Raw genomic sequence first — 16,149 nt, forward strand, 5'->3', positions numbered from 1 at the left:
CATTATTTCGAGAAAGTTTCTCATTATTATGACTTACAGAATTATATTTTTTTTATTCAGTGGCGGAAACGGGCTTCCATACATTTTAGAGAATATCACTCACACTAGATTATTATTATTGACCAATGGCAGCTTCTCATTTTCCACATATTCATTGCTCTCAAGGATATGGGATAATTTCCAATAAATCTGAAATATAAACCAATAATTAATACTATGATGTAAAGGCACCGACAGAAATGTGTAATTTTGCAAACCATGGGAGATTAACTGAAAGATCTACAGGTCTAATTTTACAAAAATCTCTTTTATTAAATTATAAAACAGACATCAAACCCCACGAGAGGAGAATTGATTGGTGTGTTCAGCCCTATGCTTTATGTGTGTCAGCACAAGAGGGTGTTAGTGTCACAGTGAAGGCCTGAACCTCCTCATCATCCTCTTCCTCTGAGCTGCCCATTACTGCAGCACTAAGAGCCTGCAGTGCCCCCAGCAGACCTGAGAGAGAAGCAGGATTGAGGAAAGTCAAGTGCGTAAGAACATCAAGTAGACATAAAAAAAACTAATCAATGTATGAATGAACAAATTATCAAAGATATTACAAAATTATAAATATGAATGCATATCATGGGCAAAAAAAGCATCAAACTAACTGTTGATTTCATAAGTGAGTGTCAGTATATGCTTACTTTCAGGTGTTGAAGGATTGCTGCTCTCAGACTGAGGATGATGCTTTTGTTTAAGGGCCTCAGTTGTCCGAATTGCTGATCTTCTCAGTATTTTATATTCATTCATCAAACCCTGTTCCTGAACCACTGCCTGCATACACACACAACAATAGAAAGTAAAGGACAGAAACAGATCTAAGAAAACTCTCAGATCTCTGAGCCAAGCACATTTTAAATAGAACTTGCTAAATAATAATTTGCATCTTTGTTATCTACGTAAAGTAGCAGAAACCATCCATTCACATATTTTAAACGGCTTTAAACTGAAATTCAAATACTCACACCTCATCTCACTCAGATCTGAATTTTTCCTCCAGCAAAATTAGTTCTGAAATTAGCTGGAAATATTCAGATTATAAAATTACAGCTTCAAGTTTGATTATAAAACTTGCAAAATTACAAAACTTTAAGTTGTAATTTTATAACAACCTAAATCCAGCCTAATTTACAGTATAGTTAATCAAAAAAGTGCCAGTAACAATATATATATATATACATATTTTTTTTTTTTTTTTTACAAAAGATGCTGTTATTTTAAACTTTCTATTCATAAAAGAATCCTGGAAAAATGTAACAGTTTTGACAAAAATATTAAACAGCACAACATTTTTCAACATTGACAGTAATGAGATGTTTCTTGAGCACCAAATCATCATATTATAATTTCTGAAGGATCACATGAGTAAAAACTGAAGTAATTGGCTGCTGAAAATTCAGCTTTGGCATCAGGAATAAATTGCATCTTAAAATACATTCAAATAGAAAACTTAAAATTAAAAATAGAAAAATTTAAATTATTATATTTCACAATACAACTGTTTATCCTGTATTTTTTGATCAAATAAACACAGCTTGATTCACATAAAAATTATTAAAAATACAAATCAATAAAATGCCACTTGATTCAAAATTCAGTTATGTTAAATGCTGCATGTCTAAAATTAAAATTCTAAATTTGTAAAAATGTTTCATATTATAAGTTAAAGTTTTTTTTTTCCTTGGCAAGATAGGTTGTGTCCTATGTCACTAAGGCCGCCAAATAAGCCAGGACTGCTGCTGATGCCCCTCAGTAAGAATAGCTGAGCGTGTATGTGTGTGCACATGACTCACCAGGAGAAGGTTGCAGTCTTTGTCCTTTTCTTTCAGCTGTTTCTGCAGATGTGTGATCCGTTTGTGTGTGTGTTCGGTTCTCTCTTTCTCTACGGCTTTCATCTGGTCTTTCTCTCTCTCCACCTGCCTCTGAACCTGTCGCAAAACTACCACTGCACAGACACATAGAAAAGAGTATACTACAAATTTGTCACATTAACACTTTTTCTGTATGTTCAATCTCGCAAAAAAAAACAATAACACTATTTTACAAACAGCTATTTTTAATCCAACGCTGTGTCTTCTCTTAAAAGAGGGATCAATTAATGTTTCGAAAAAAAAGATAAAGAAAAGGAAGGCTGATATTATGTGTGGCTAATATGTCACACTGGAAATGGAAGGTAATATTAATAATAATAATAATCATTAATATTACTTTTATTATAAAGAAAATAGGACTGTCACGGTGAAGAAACACATTACCTGGGTAATGATGAAGCTAATGTTTCACTTCATAGAGAACAATGGCATTAATTCAATGCTTTGAACAATGCTGACACCAGTCGTGGATAATCCACTTAAACGCTGAAAGGATGCTATGACAAAGGCATCGCTTTCATCTTGACAACTGATGGCAAACTTTTTTTTTTTCCCATGAATATATATAGACTTAACCTGAAGGACAGGTGCAGGTAACTGCGCATGCTCAGACGATCTCTCTCTCGGTTTAGTGCAAATCTACGGAACCCATGTACAAATCACAGTTTGATACTACTCTCTTCACTCTTGTTATGATTATTAACTTATTGAACATTCAATACGCATGCATTAAGTGTAAAACAAGAAGGGCATAGCCTCATGAAAAGAAAAAAAAACAAAAACAAAATGTGAACATCGCGTTTGTCACGGTTGCTTGTCATACTCTGTGGTTAGCTTGTCAGTATGGCAATAGTACAATATTGCGGTTATTGCGACCGTTATTGTGACCGCCCTAGAAGGGACATATTATTTCTGGTTTATTTGTGACACTAGAAAATAGAAGGTGATGGTAATAATAATAATAATTATTATATTAATAACAATATTTAATAGAATAATACTGCATAATGCATTGTGGGATAAAACATCTAAAACATTACAAAACTTGTTTTAGGTCATTTTAAATATAAACTATTAAGCTGAACCTCAACTATCTTTTGTTTCTGAAGCTTCTAATAATTAGTGGTGAAAAAAGCACCTTCAAGAAAATTTACATTTAATACCAATGTCTTTCATTTATTCCTGTGATTCTGTACCTCTCTGACAATGCTGGCTCTGGAGATCTTGTAGCTTTCTTGGTTCTCCAAAGAGCTTCTTTCCTCAACAGCAGCCCTGCAGACAAACATCCCATGTATATTAAAAGTAAAAACCCACTTGCATACACTTGCGCACAGATGACACTCTCACCATGTACGGTGTCCAGACGTTTGGCAGCAAAAGCGAGTCTCTGGTTCAGCTGACTTACACTGGACTGAGCTGCTTCCATCTGACCTGCCTTCATTTCTACGGCTGACATCACCCTGATGATAGAGACACAGAGGAGAAAGATAACACACAGAGAGAGACAGATGTTTATGGATGAGCTGGCTTCAGGGCTTTGGTCAGATGAACAGTCAGCTTTAATCTAATCATGACATGTCATATTGGTGTTTACTAAACCTGTTTAATCCAAAGAGACTTACAAAACACTAACAGATTCAAGGCCTGGTGATTGTGGGTGCTACCTGTGCGCCGTTTCACTGATATCATTCAGTGATCCCTCTGTGCTCTTATTGCACTCTTTCAGCTGAGCATTCTCCTGTAGAGCACTGTCCAACTGCTGCTGTACTCCCTGAACACACACACACACACACACAAAGCAAGCACATGGTCTGTCAGAAAAACACACTTGCCTGCAGGCGCTACAGAAGAAGAGTTTCAGTGCCGTCACCATGTAGCACAGCTGATCAGCTGGACAGCTGCTCTGAATGTGGCGAGTAATCACGGATAAACAATGTGATGTTAAAACAGCAGATCTTCTTTGAGTCATCAATTTACAAGCTTAAACCTCGCTAAGCTCAATCCAACCTGTTCAGACTGTTAAAAGGCAAAGATAACAAGAAAAGAACGAGTGCGAACAGGACAGGCTCATAAGGCTTGGAGAGTAAGTGCAAAAGTTGATCATGCGAATATCAATGAGCTACACTTTTAGTGAGTAACCACTTAAATTTCAGACAGTTTTTCACACACATCTGTCATATCACCTGGAAGACCTGTTATGTAATAAACCCTTCATCACAGCATGCCTGGTTCGGACATGTAAAGCGCTGTGAAAATGTATATCGAGTCAAGAAGCTCAATATGAATGACAGAAGAACATCGGGCATCTGTGCAGACTTTATCCATTACCAACGAGAGGAATTTCATTCTAATGGAAGGACCACAAGACCTACACCTAACTGACCCCAAACCAGACTTGACCTTAACCTGTGTGCATGTGTGCATGTCGCGTACCCGTGCGTGTACACGCTGTAACTCCAATTGAGCTGTTTTATCCTCTAGTTGGTGCTGAAAGACACTGTTCTGCGACTGCAAACACTCTACTTGCTGCTGTAGAGAGGAAACCTACACACAGATACAGATGTATTCATACAAAAAAGTACTAAAATCAGATTAAAAAAAAACACTCAACATTAAGTAAACACTCACAACTCAAAAACATCTACTTTTACTATCGTGATGGTAGAACATAAATAGATGAATAGTCTAACATGGAAAACAGACAATTTTTTGTTGATTTGATTTCATAACAGTCAAAATTGTACAGACTGAACATTTATTTTAATTAAGTGATTCAAGTAACTGACATACACTACCATTCAAAAGTTTAGGGATTTTTTATGCTTTTGAAAGTTTTCTGCTATCCTCACCAAGTCTACATTTGTTTTATTAAAAATACAACAAAAACATCATATTATGAAATATAATTTTAAAATGATTGTTTTCTAATTTTAATATATTTTAAAATCAAATTTATTCCTATGATGGCAAAGCTGAATTTTCATCAGCCATTAGTCTAGTTCTCAGTATCACATGATCCTTCAGAAATCATTCTAATGTTGATTTTGTGCTCAAGAAACATTTATTTCCAATGTTAAAAAACAATCGTGCTGCTTAATATTTTTGTGAAAACTGTGATACTTTTTTTCCAGGATTTCAAAAGAACATCGTGTGTATATATATATATATATATATATATATATATATATATATATGTAATAATGAATACCTTTAGATCAAATTAATGCATTTTTGATTTTGAACTTCTATGAACAGTAGTGTTTGCGCAGTAGTGTATATGGATAATATAGTTAGCAAAAAATGCTCTTATATAGGTAAAAATTACTTTTTGAAAATACATTTCAGGGGTCAAATAAAAATACAAAATACTGACACCAGTGGTTAGGAATGTTTATCTATTATAGTACACTATGCAGGTGTGTGAGAATACGTTTACATTACCATGTTGTGTAGTTGCGTTTTCTCCATGTGAAGTTCTAAATCTCTAGTCTGCAGTTTAACAAGCAGCATGAAGACCTTTTGTCTCCAAACACTCAACATATGCCCAGCTTTACTGCCAGAATACAATGGGTCAGTCTGCACCTACACACATAATAAAGTACCACTAAATCTACTAATGAATTCGTATCAGTCAAACTGCATTGGTCATTCATTTCAAACGCTACATATATATGTCTACATGTGTGTGTAATCTTACCTGTTCACCTAGCTCTTTCTCTTGAATGGCCAAAATGTCATTGGCTGCGTTCACTCGAACATTCAGCAGCTGGACTGATAGTGACAGGGCTTCCTTTTCTTTCTCTAAATGCTATACAGACATATTTGTAAAATAATTACATTCATGCAGTCACGGGAAAAAAAACTCATTCAAAGGACCATAACTGATGCACTGATGGCAATTCAGTGGACTGTGTGTTTACACACCTGTATCTGTCGTCTAAGCTCTTCCTCTTCTCTTTTCTCTGTGATGTTGCTGCCAATGTATGTGCGCAGTTTCTGCACACACTCAGACTGTTCCAGCAATGAGCTGTTCAGGACACTGCACAAGTACAAATCATGTGACATCACATAAACAGACATGTAAATGATTTGTCATTTAGAGAGCAGCATAAGCAACATTTGTTTTGTTTTTTGATACTCACCTCAGCTGATTTTTCAGCTCATCTCTCTCCGATATCACTTCTTGTATTTGGGTCCTCAGTAAGGCTACTTCCTGTGCAGCACCGGTCATCACATTCTGATATTCAAAGTGGTAAAATATATCATATAGATCATTACACTTAGTTTGAGAATGAAGTCATACTGTATCTACCATGGCAAACAAAAACTCTTGTGTACAATAGTATCTGGACACTGTATTGTGAAGTGAAAGAAATTATCAAAAAAGGGGGGGAAAAAAAGTGCACTATGGAAGATTTTTTGGTATTTGGGTCCTCAGTAAGGTTACTTCCTGTGCAGCACCGGTCAAGCATATAAAAAAAAAAATCAGTGTTCAAAACTGTCTCCTTGTCTTACCATATCATATAATATTCGTATAATAATGATGTCGGGGTGGATTTCATGGGACATGCCAGGTTTATGCCATTTGTCTGCACATTAGTAATGAGCTTTTTAGTATCACAATAGATCATTTGAAAAGGCAACCATCTGAGGTACTGTATCATCCATTGTTGAAACAAAGAAACTTCGTTCAGAGTATTGGAAACAAAATATTGCCACTCTATTGTTAATTATGCCTTACCTGTGTCTCTAGTTTTTGTTGCAGTCTGGTCATCTCCTGCTTTGAGTCCTGTAACGCTTTCTCCAAATGTTGACGTTGTAATTCATACTCCCTTTTTAGAATTGAAGGCTAGACACACAAATTTAGGCTGCATTTAAAAAAATAGCATTTCTGGCCATATAATACACATTCTACACCTGTTCTGAATGATCGGGGAATAAAGTGAAAGTGCATTTACCTGGTCTTGGCTCATACCGAGTTCAGCCTTGCAACTCTTCAGCTCACTGTGTAATTCATCACTCTCTATACACTGTCTGCAAACACACACACACTTCAGCTCACATACACAGTGAAAGTAACAAGTCAGTCAGTGTGAGTGTTTGTACCTGTTTATTTGGTTTTGCTGATCCTTGATCTGCTTTCTCAAAAGCTCTACTCTTCCTTCCAGACGCTCCATCTCGCCTCTCATAATTTTCTTGTCTTCTCTTAACCTTTCCATCTCTTGCAGCAGGGGCTTTGAGCTGCTCCTCTCATCTTCTGCCAACCTGACAGAGAGTGGGATACATTTATAGACAGACCACTAAAATCATTGGTCTTTTCAGGGGCAGTACTGTTGTGTTTGTATACCTGTTGTCAGAGTGATGATGTAATATTTTCTCGCTCTGGTTTTTGTGATGGACGGGCCGCCACGCTTCCACTGCAGCAGGCTCTGTCCAGCCAAACCCCTCCTCAGTGAATTTAGAAGGGGGCGGAGCTCTGAAGAGTGAAGACTGTGGCAGAGTTTGGGTGGGAGCGGTCTGTGAAGCTGTGGGTCGGGCCAGAGGACCCCCAGTAAACTGAGCAGGTGTCATCAGAGGAGGAGTGGGGTTACAGACAGATGCTGGAAGACAAACAGACAGACTGACGTTAATGTAATGAACACAAAAAGGCCAAAATAAAGGCAGGACCTTCAAATCTCTATTCTGAGTGTGTGTCCCCTGAGCATCTGGATTTTTTTCTTCACACTCACATTCACAACATTACAGATGCCTCACATACGACACAATTTAACAGTACTGCTCGTTAGCTTCTATTAAGTTATTATTTTTAATAACCCTTTAGATTTCCTCCAGTTCACTTTTAGAAGTACAAATAGTCCATGAAGTCTGAGTTCGAGTCACATAAACTGCCATTAAGACAATATACAAGAACGTAAAAGCTGTTTAAATGGTGTTAGATGAAATCTACTTTATCACACTGCAGAGCTATCACTGTTTGACATGTCAACTACCCAGAATACACAAATCAAATATACTGGATATTTTGATACAATAAATAAACAGTAATACAATGAATATTAATCGTTTGATATTAATATAAGATCACTAGCTCGTTTGTGTTTGCCTATTTTATTTATGTCAGTCTGCATTCGGTTTGATTCTGTTTGTTTACCGCCATCATCTTGAGCTTTCATGAAGTCCGCCGGTGCGTTCAGCTTTTCTGCTTTCCACATATCCATAATAACCTCTAAAAGTCCAGTCTTTCAAAAGCGGTCTTGTATAAATGTGTAAAATGTTTAAATTGTAATGTTTTGATGAATATTTCCCGTCATAGTTTTAGAAAGTGTGCGTCCTCCCCGACGTTGATTTCAAAGCTGCGCGTGCAGTTGTCATGGCAGAGATTTCCGGTCTCGCTGCGAGACACCACAGCGCCCCTTGCAGTCTCTATTGAACAACTAATTCAACACGAGTGTCAAACTCAATGGCAGGGTGCAAATTTCGGCACTACACCGGAGCCCTGCAGAGCTAACAGTGAAAGTAACAAGTCAGTCAGTGTGAGTGTTTGTACCTGTTTATTTGGTTTTGCTGATCCTTGATCTGCTTTCTCAAAAGCTCTACTCTTCCTTCCAGACGCTCCATCTCGCCTCTCATAATTTTCTTGTCTTCTCTTAACCTTTCCATCTCTTGCAGCAGGGGCTTTGAGCTGCTCCTCTCATCTTCTGCCAACCTGACAGAGAGTGGGATACATTTATAGACAGACCACTAAAATCATTGGTCTTTTCAGGGGCAGTACTGTTGTGTTTGTATACCTGTTGTCAGAGTGATGATGTAATATTTTCTCGCTCTGGTTTTTGTGATGGACGGGCCGCCACGCTTCCACTGCAGCAGGCTCTGTCCAGCCAAACCCCTCCTCAGTGAATTTAGAAGGGGGCGGAGCTCTGAAGAGTGAAGACTGTGGCAGAGTTTGGGTGGGAGCGGTCTGTGAAGCTGTGGGTCGGGCCAGAGGACCCCCAGTAAACTGAGCAGGTGTCATCAGAGGAGGAGTGGGGTTACAGACAGATGCTGGAAGACAAACAGACAGACTGACGTTAATGTAATGAACACAAAAAGGCCAAAATAAAGGCAGGACCTTCAAATCTCTATTCTGAGTGTGTGTCCCCTGAGCATCTGGATTTTTTTCTTCACACTCACATTCACAACATTACAGATGCCTCACATACGACACAATTTAACAGTACTGCTCGTTAGCTTCTATTAAGTTATTATTTTTAATAACCCTTTAGATTTCCTCCAGTTCACTTTTAGAAGTACAAATAGTCCATGAAGTCTGAGTTCGAGTCACATAAACTGCCATTAAGACAATATACAAGAACGTAAAAGCTGTTTAAATGGTGTTAGATGAAATCTACTTTATCACACTGCAGAGCTATCACTGTTTGACATGTCAACTACCCAGAATACACAAATCAAATATACTGGATATTTTGATACAATAAATAAACAGTAATACAATGAATATTAATCGTTTGATATTAATATAAGATCACTAGCTCGTTTGTGTTTGCCTATTTTATTTATGTCAGTCTGCATTCGGTTTGATTCTGTTTGTTTACCGCCATCATCTTGAGCTTTCATGAAGTCCGCCGGTGCGTTCAGCTTTTCTGCTTTCCACATATCCATAATAACCTCTAAAAGTCCAGTCTTTCAAAAGCGGTCTTGTATAAATGTGTAAAATGTTTAAATTGTAATGTTTTGATGAATATTTCCCGTCATAGTTTTAGAAAGTGTGCGTCCTCCCCGACGTTGATTTCAAAGCTGCGCGTGCAGTTGTCATGGCAGAGATTTCCGGTCTCGCTGCGAGACACCACAGCGCCCCTTGCAGTCTCTATTGAACAACTAATTCAACACGAGTGTCAAACTCAATGGCAGGGTGCAAATTTCGGCACTACACCGGAGCCCTGCAGAGCTAAGATTCAACCCTAATTAAACACACCTGATCCAACTAATCAAGTCCTGCAGGCTTATTTGAAAAGTACACGGTAACGTTATAGCTGTGTCCCAAAGTCAAGTGCGCACACTTCGATGGCCAGGCCTCCGAAGTGCACGAAGGACCCTCCAAAGTAGTGTTGGGTCGTTCTTGAACGATTCGTTCATTTTGAACGAATCTTTAATGTGACTCGGGAAGAACGAGTCGTCTCGGGGAGTGATTCGTTCAGTCGCGCATGCGCAACATCCTATAGGTTCTGTACTGGAATAAGTAGTTCAGCTGTTTCGAGTCTTCGGGTTTTTCCGAGTCGTTCGTTCATCACGTGACAGCCCCATAAGCTTTAACCAATGCAGTCTGAGCCGGATACTCTGAGCTAATCATAGACTGAAGACCCAGGTAAACAATGAATTCATCTTTTCTGTTTCTTATAGCAGTTTTGTATTGTTTGTAGTGTGATCAACGTTTGCGTAAGTAGTAGACGTGTTAGGGAAGTAACACGTAACATTTTAAATGTATTTTGCTCAAATGAACGAAATGACTCGAAAAAAGATTCGTTCATTTTGCTGAACGAGACTCAAAAGTTCGAGTCGGTAAAATGATCCGAACTTCCCATCACTACTCCAAAGTGCGTGAGATGCTCCGCCTTTGCAGGATTTCCTAATTCCGCCACCAGGTGTTCCCGATTACCATTTTGTCGCATAGCAACGGTGTGAGAGGAGAGCTGGCGAGAGGACAATCCTGCCAGGATAGGTGGAGCCAGAATTGCTCATTTTTGTTTTACATCATAATGAAGGAGACGGTGATGTACCACAGGCTTAGCCAAGACCGAGGCCAGGTAAATTACACTGGTTTGCTGCGTCCTTTGTCGATTACAACATTAAATGCAGGTATTGGCTTGGAGCTTACTTGAATAATGTAATGATACATATGAAAAACTACAAAATACACACACACACATAGCAGTTCAAATTCTGACTGATATCTTACAAAGATGCGATTTTATATAGTTTATTGTCTTGACCATGGTGATCATATGTAGACAGGTTTGCAACCCGGATTTTTTTAGGCAGTTAAGCATAAAAATAAAACGGAATAAAAAAAAAATAGAGCATTGTACAGCTCAATGTTCAGTGGCAGCTGTCACAGCTGAACAGTGCTCTGTATGATCGGTCCGAGTCCTTCAGATGCATCCTTTGATATAGTTAGCAACAATTTGTTAATATTCTGACAAAATGTTGTTACTTTCATTTTCAAAATAATGGACTGTAAGGAAGTACATTTGTTAAGTATACTCGTACAAATATGTACTACGTTTTCTTTTTTTTCTCACAGGACAGCAGCACTACAAAAATATGGTCTTTTACAACATGATGCATTGTTGTAGATTAAACTACCCAACAGCATAATTGAAAATGAAATTTTTTGAACATATTCAGAAGTAAAATGCAACATACACAGTAGTGCAGCAGTGATATTAATGCAAAACCATCCTGACAAATTCTTTTTTCAGAATACTGTCTACCTTTACTTATAATCTCAATACCTTAAGTATATTAGAGTATGCAAGACAATACTTTTACTTAAAGGATAGTTTAGCAAAAAATGTAAATTCTGTAAACATTTACTCAGCCTCAAGTTGTTCCAGGTTTAAAACAAAAATAACGACTTTATTCAACAATTCGTCTCCTCTGTGTCTCTCCGCATCACTGTAGCACCATTTTAATGAATAACCACTGAACGCAAGCAGCGTACGCTCTTCTGTGTCAGCCGCGACACACGGATACGTTTTCTACATGTATTTACGCTTTGATTTGAACAAAAACAGCGCATCCGTGTGTCGCGGCTGACACAGAATAGCGTACACCGTTTGCGTTCAGTGGATATTCTCCAAAATGGAGGCTACGGTGATGCGGAAAGACACAGAAGAGACGAATTGTTGAATAAAGTCGTTATTTTTGTTTTCTTCGCGTACAAAAAGTATTCTAGTTGCTTTATAAAATTCAGATTGAACCACTGATGGCAGATGGACTATTCTGACGATGCTTTTCATACTTTTCTGGACCTTGACAGTGTAATTTACTAGGCAGTCAATGGGACAGTCACAAGCCTCCCGGTTTTCATCCAAAATATCTTAAATTGTGTTCCGAAGACGAATAAAGCTTTTACGAGTTTGGAATGACATGAGGGTAAGTGATTAATGGCAAAATTTTCATTTTGGGGTGGAGTATACCTTTAATGCAAAACCATCCTGACGAATTCTTTTTTCAGAACAATACCGTATACCTTTACTTTTACTCCCAATACCTTAAGTATATTAGAGTATGCAAGATAATACTTTTACTTAAAGGATAGTTCAGCCAAAAATGAAAATTTTGTAATCATTTACTCACCCTTAAGTTGTTCCAGGTTTGGAATTTTCAATTTTGGGTGAACTATCCCTTTAGCTAAGGCTTTAAATATGACTTGTAGTTTTTCCCCAATATGGTATTGGTAGTTACTAAAAGTAGTTTACTAAAGTATCTCAATATTTCTTCTACTAATTATGTTGTCATAGCTCTAAACAATTTCTCTTTCCCTTCTTTCCCTAAATCAGACCAGACCCCTGTACTGCAGGAAAAAGCTGAATGTGCCAGCGCTGGACAGGTTTTTTAATGACTGTGAGTCGTGACACACGGCCCTGACAGTGCTGCTGGATCTTCTGAGAAGTGAACGGCAACAGTGATGGGGTGCCACAATCCAGACCCTGGTGTTTCTTTTCTGTCTGCCAGTGGTACATCATACAGAGTGGTCTCCAGAGTGTTTGACATGCCTCGTTCCACTGTCACCGCATTGTCCTCCGAGTCGCTGAGGAGGTGCTGGCCATTCGCCAAGAGATTCACCTCCTGAAGACCCCAGAACACATGGAGGCAAGGCTGGGCTCAAAACTGTTGTTTTTCTGATGTTAAACCTAAGCTATGTTGTAAACACTTGTAAAAAGTACTTTCAGTAATGTATAGACCAATTTGTTTTAATGTGTAAAAAAAAATATTTACAGGACAAAAAAATAAACATAGAAGAAGGTTTTATGAAAAAATTATAAGCTGCTCCTGGTAGAGTAGACTACAATGCCGGCTGTTCTGACTCAAAGTTTTTTATATTTAAAGAGTTTATATTTTTTATATTTAAAGCGACATTTTTGGGCAGTGTAGAGTAGGGCTTGTTGTTTGTCATTTCTCCGATCACAAATGCAGACATGGTTTTATGTTTACGCGACGCAATGCAAAGCAACACGTAAAAAGACAGCATAAATCATTATAATCCGTAATTATGTCCCCACTGGATGCAACGAATGAATGCCTCGTTTATAATGGGTTTTAATGTTTATGTCTCATTGCTCCGGCCGGACAGGGCATCATCACATGCCCTGTCCGTAAGGGGCGTACGGTAAGGGGCGTAACATTTCTGTCACACGCTTGAGGTATTCGGCCAATCACAATGCTCTGGATAGCTGGCCAATCACAGCACACCTCGCTTTTCAGACCGATGAGCTTTGTAAAAATGGATGCGTTTCAGAAAGGCGGGGCATAGAGGAGAAACAATAATGTACAGTATGTGGAAAATAATGTTGTTTTTTTTACCTTAAACCGCATAAACACATTTCACTACACCAAATACACAAAATAATGTTCTTTTTAGCAGCATCATATGACCCCTTTAAAAAAATTAACAACGTACATAATTACTTATCTTTTATTTACACATGTGAATATGCAAAACAAAATGTACAGAAAGTACAAATAAATTACACTACAAAAATTTATAATGTATACAACTTTTTCATTTCATTTTTAACTTGCATCACAAAAATAAACTACAGAAATTAGGTCGTTTAATTGACAATGTGACATTAAAAAAAAAGATATTGAAAAACTGTAATGTAACGTTACCCATTTTTTCCACTGCTTTCTCTTGGCCAATAGAGAACGGCTAATAAATAATGTATTTGTTAAGCATTCTCTCCGTTCTCGCCGGTGCTCTTCTCTCCTCTGTTCCTCTCTGGAATTTGATGTCCTCCGTGAGTAGCTCCACCAGCTTCCACTCACTCCCTCACCTGTCCCAGGACACTTGCAATCCTAAGGCAGAGCAAATAAACCATGCCTGATAACAACAACAGCACAATGAATTCCAGCAAAAATGTGTGTATTAACTTGCCTACTTTGTATTTTTGAAGTCTTTCCCCAGCAGGCTCATTTTCTCCAGAATACTACTAAAACAAGAGGAAATGGAAACACTTATGAAAAATATAAAGACCGGTTTGTACTGCAATCTTAACATTATAAAATAAGACACAGCAGGACATGCATACAACATACTGAAGAGCTAAATTTGGTTAAAACATTTGTAGACATATCTTGCATGACAGCACTACAAAAACACAACAAAGGGAAAGACTATTGCCTTATATAGTGGTTGTCTTATTGTTTGTGGGCTTTGTGTTAAAAAAAACCTGGCTTTTAACACTTGTTTCGCTAGGTATTTGAGTAAATGAAAACACAATACTTACATTTCAATGTGAATTCCCCCACAGAACTCTCACCCACCATGTTCTTTGAATATAAACAAGGTTTTCATCTGCCTGCAAGTGATTCTGGCATATGGTAGGGTGCGAAGTGTCCATCAGATGTACATTTTCCTGGGAAACGAGGGTGCATTTGACGTCAGCCTTCGAATGCGGTCTTCGGAGGGTGCATCCTGAATTGGGACAGCTTATGTTGTGACGCTGTGACACAATAGCAGAGTCCAGGCACTTCAGTTTGGAACACAGCTCATGTGTGTTGGAACTATGCAGGGCTCTGGCCCTCCAGGAATTTAGTCAACTTACTGATACATTTACAATCCTACAAACTCAAATTATTTATAGTCTTTAACTTTAGGTATTGTTCCTTGCTCATCAACAGAGCTGTGTACATTTGAAATATCTAAAAATAGACAATCTACTGAGGAGATCAGTGTGAACTTTTCAGTTTATTTCTGATACCTGCCCAGTCATTTAAAGTTAAAGACATATTTTTTACATCTAGAGCATCCAACACTATTCTCAAGTTCTATGTTAAAGTTATTTTAAAAACATAAATATGCTTCATATCATGTATACAAACTAACCCTTCATGTTTAGTAGAGGTTTGTTGTGCTGCATATATCCAGACCTTTTGTGCTGTTTAGCATTGATCTCGGTCATTTGTTCTGGGTGGATTTGTTTCGTCATTGATTCTTTGTGTGAATGAAGGCTTTGATTAGGCCACTGTAGAACACTGACCTTCTTGTTCATGACCCCAGAAAATATCACAGTTGCATTCATGGTTCATAGGAACAGATCATTGATGAAGCAACAGTGATTTTGTAGGACAAAAGGTGTTGTTTTTATCTATGACAAATATAAAGATGAAAAAATAAAATTTGAGTTCCAGTATTCTCCCATAAAGCAACTGAATCAAATTTAAACAAATATTGTATTTTTTGTATTTTTGTAAAATGTGCAGCAGCTGATTTAAACAGCAGTGCTAAAGATCAGGATGGTTTATTTTATATCTATATGTAAACATAGTAAATGAAACAACTGACGTCTTGTATATAGAATAAAAACATCTTGGTTTTTATGTACAGTCCAATACATTAAAATACATACACACACACTTTTGGAAATAAGGAGACATTGCAGGACTGGAAATCAAAATCAAAGTGGGAAAAATGACCAGCAATGTGTGAAACAAAAAAAAAGTTGCTTCCTTTCCAATCCTGAACCAAAGCTCCATGCAGAAATGCATTTACCCGGCATAAAATCACCATGGTTACATTTACCAAGATTTCTCACCACAAAGACAATCATCATAATTCACTCTGATTAACAAGTCATTCATGATTTCAACTACCTAACCTCAAAAACACCCCACAACCTGAATCCAAAACTCAAAGGGGAAAGATTAGAGAATTTTTCACAGTGGAGCTTTACCAAAATGAAATTTAATAAAACATAAGTGATTCTCTCTGGACAGATGCAGTGTGAATGAAACAGTAGGTTGGATACCAAACATAAAAACATTAAGTTAAATATAAATCAGCAACGATTCACATTACATTACACATTTTGTGTAAAACTAAATTATATATATATATATATATATATTTTTTTTGAAAGATATATAACAATATATTATAATACCCATTTCTAATATTTTAAAAAGAAATAAGATATATTCTACATAAAGAGCTTTTCTTTGAAAATGGGGG

At 37.4% G+C, this 16,149-nt stretch overlaps 1 protein-coding gene across 1 annotated transcript; it reads right to left on the reverse strand.

Moving 5' to 3' along the window:
* Positions 1-346: 346 nt before the first annotated feature.
* On the reverse strand, positions 347-8,387 carry LOC107592355 (coiled-coil alpha-helical rod protein 1-like). Its single transcript, XM_016281855.1, has 17 exons — positions 8,068-8,387; positions 7,264-7,516; positions 7,023-7,181; positions 6,875-6,950; positions 6,658-6,765; positions 6,059-6,153; positions 5,841-5,955; positions 5,614-5,724; positions 5,358-5,498; positions 4,350-4,460; positions 3,581-3,687; positions 3,264-3,376; positions 3,113-3,188; positions 2,943-2,944; positions 1,839-1,990; positions 690-819; positions 347-498 (listed from the first exon to the last, which is right to left on the reverse strand). Exons 1-17 carry the CDS (start codon positions 8,132-8,134, stop codon positions 371-373), a joined length of 1,944 nt encoding a protein of 647 aa, XP_016137341.1. The 5' UTR covers positions 8,135-8,387; the 3' UTR covers positions 347-370.
* Between the last annotated feature and the right edge of the window lie 7,762 nt (positions 8,388-16,149).

This window comes from Sinocyclocheilus grahami, unplaced genomic scaffold, assembly GCF_001515645.1.
Source record: "Sinocyclocheilus grahami isolate Dianchi unplaced genomic scaffold, SAMN03320097.WGS_v1.1 scaffold152.1, whole genome shotgun sequence".
Classification (NCBI taxonomy): domain Eukaryota; kingdom Metazoa; phylum Chordata; class Actinopteri; order Cypriniformes; family Cyprinidae; genus Sinocyclocheilus; species Sinocyclocheilus grahami.

Coding starts and splice junctions, on each gene's coding strand:
- LOC107592355 (XM_016281855.1), bottom strand. CDS start 8,134: ATGGATATGTGGAAAGCAGAAAAGCTGAACGCACCGGCGGACTTCATG. Junction 7,517..8,067: donor GAAAGCTCAAGATGATGGCG/GTAAACAAACAG, acceptor TTTGTCTTCCAG/CATCTGTCTGTAACCCCACT. Junction 5,499..5,613: donor AGAAAGAGCTAGGTGAACAG/GTAAGATTACAC, acceptor TTATGTGTGTAG/GTGCAGACTGACCCATTGTA.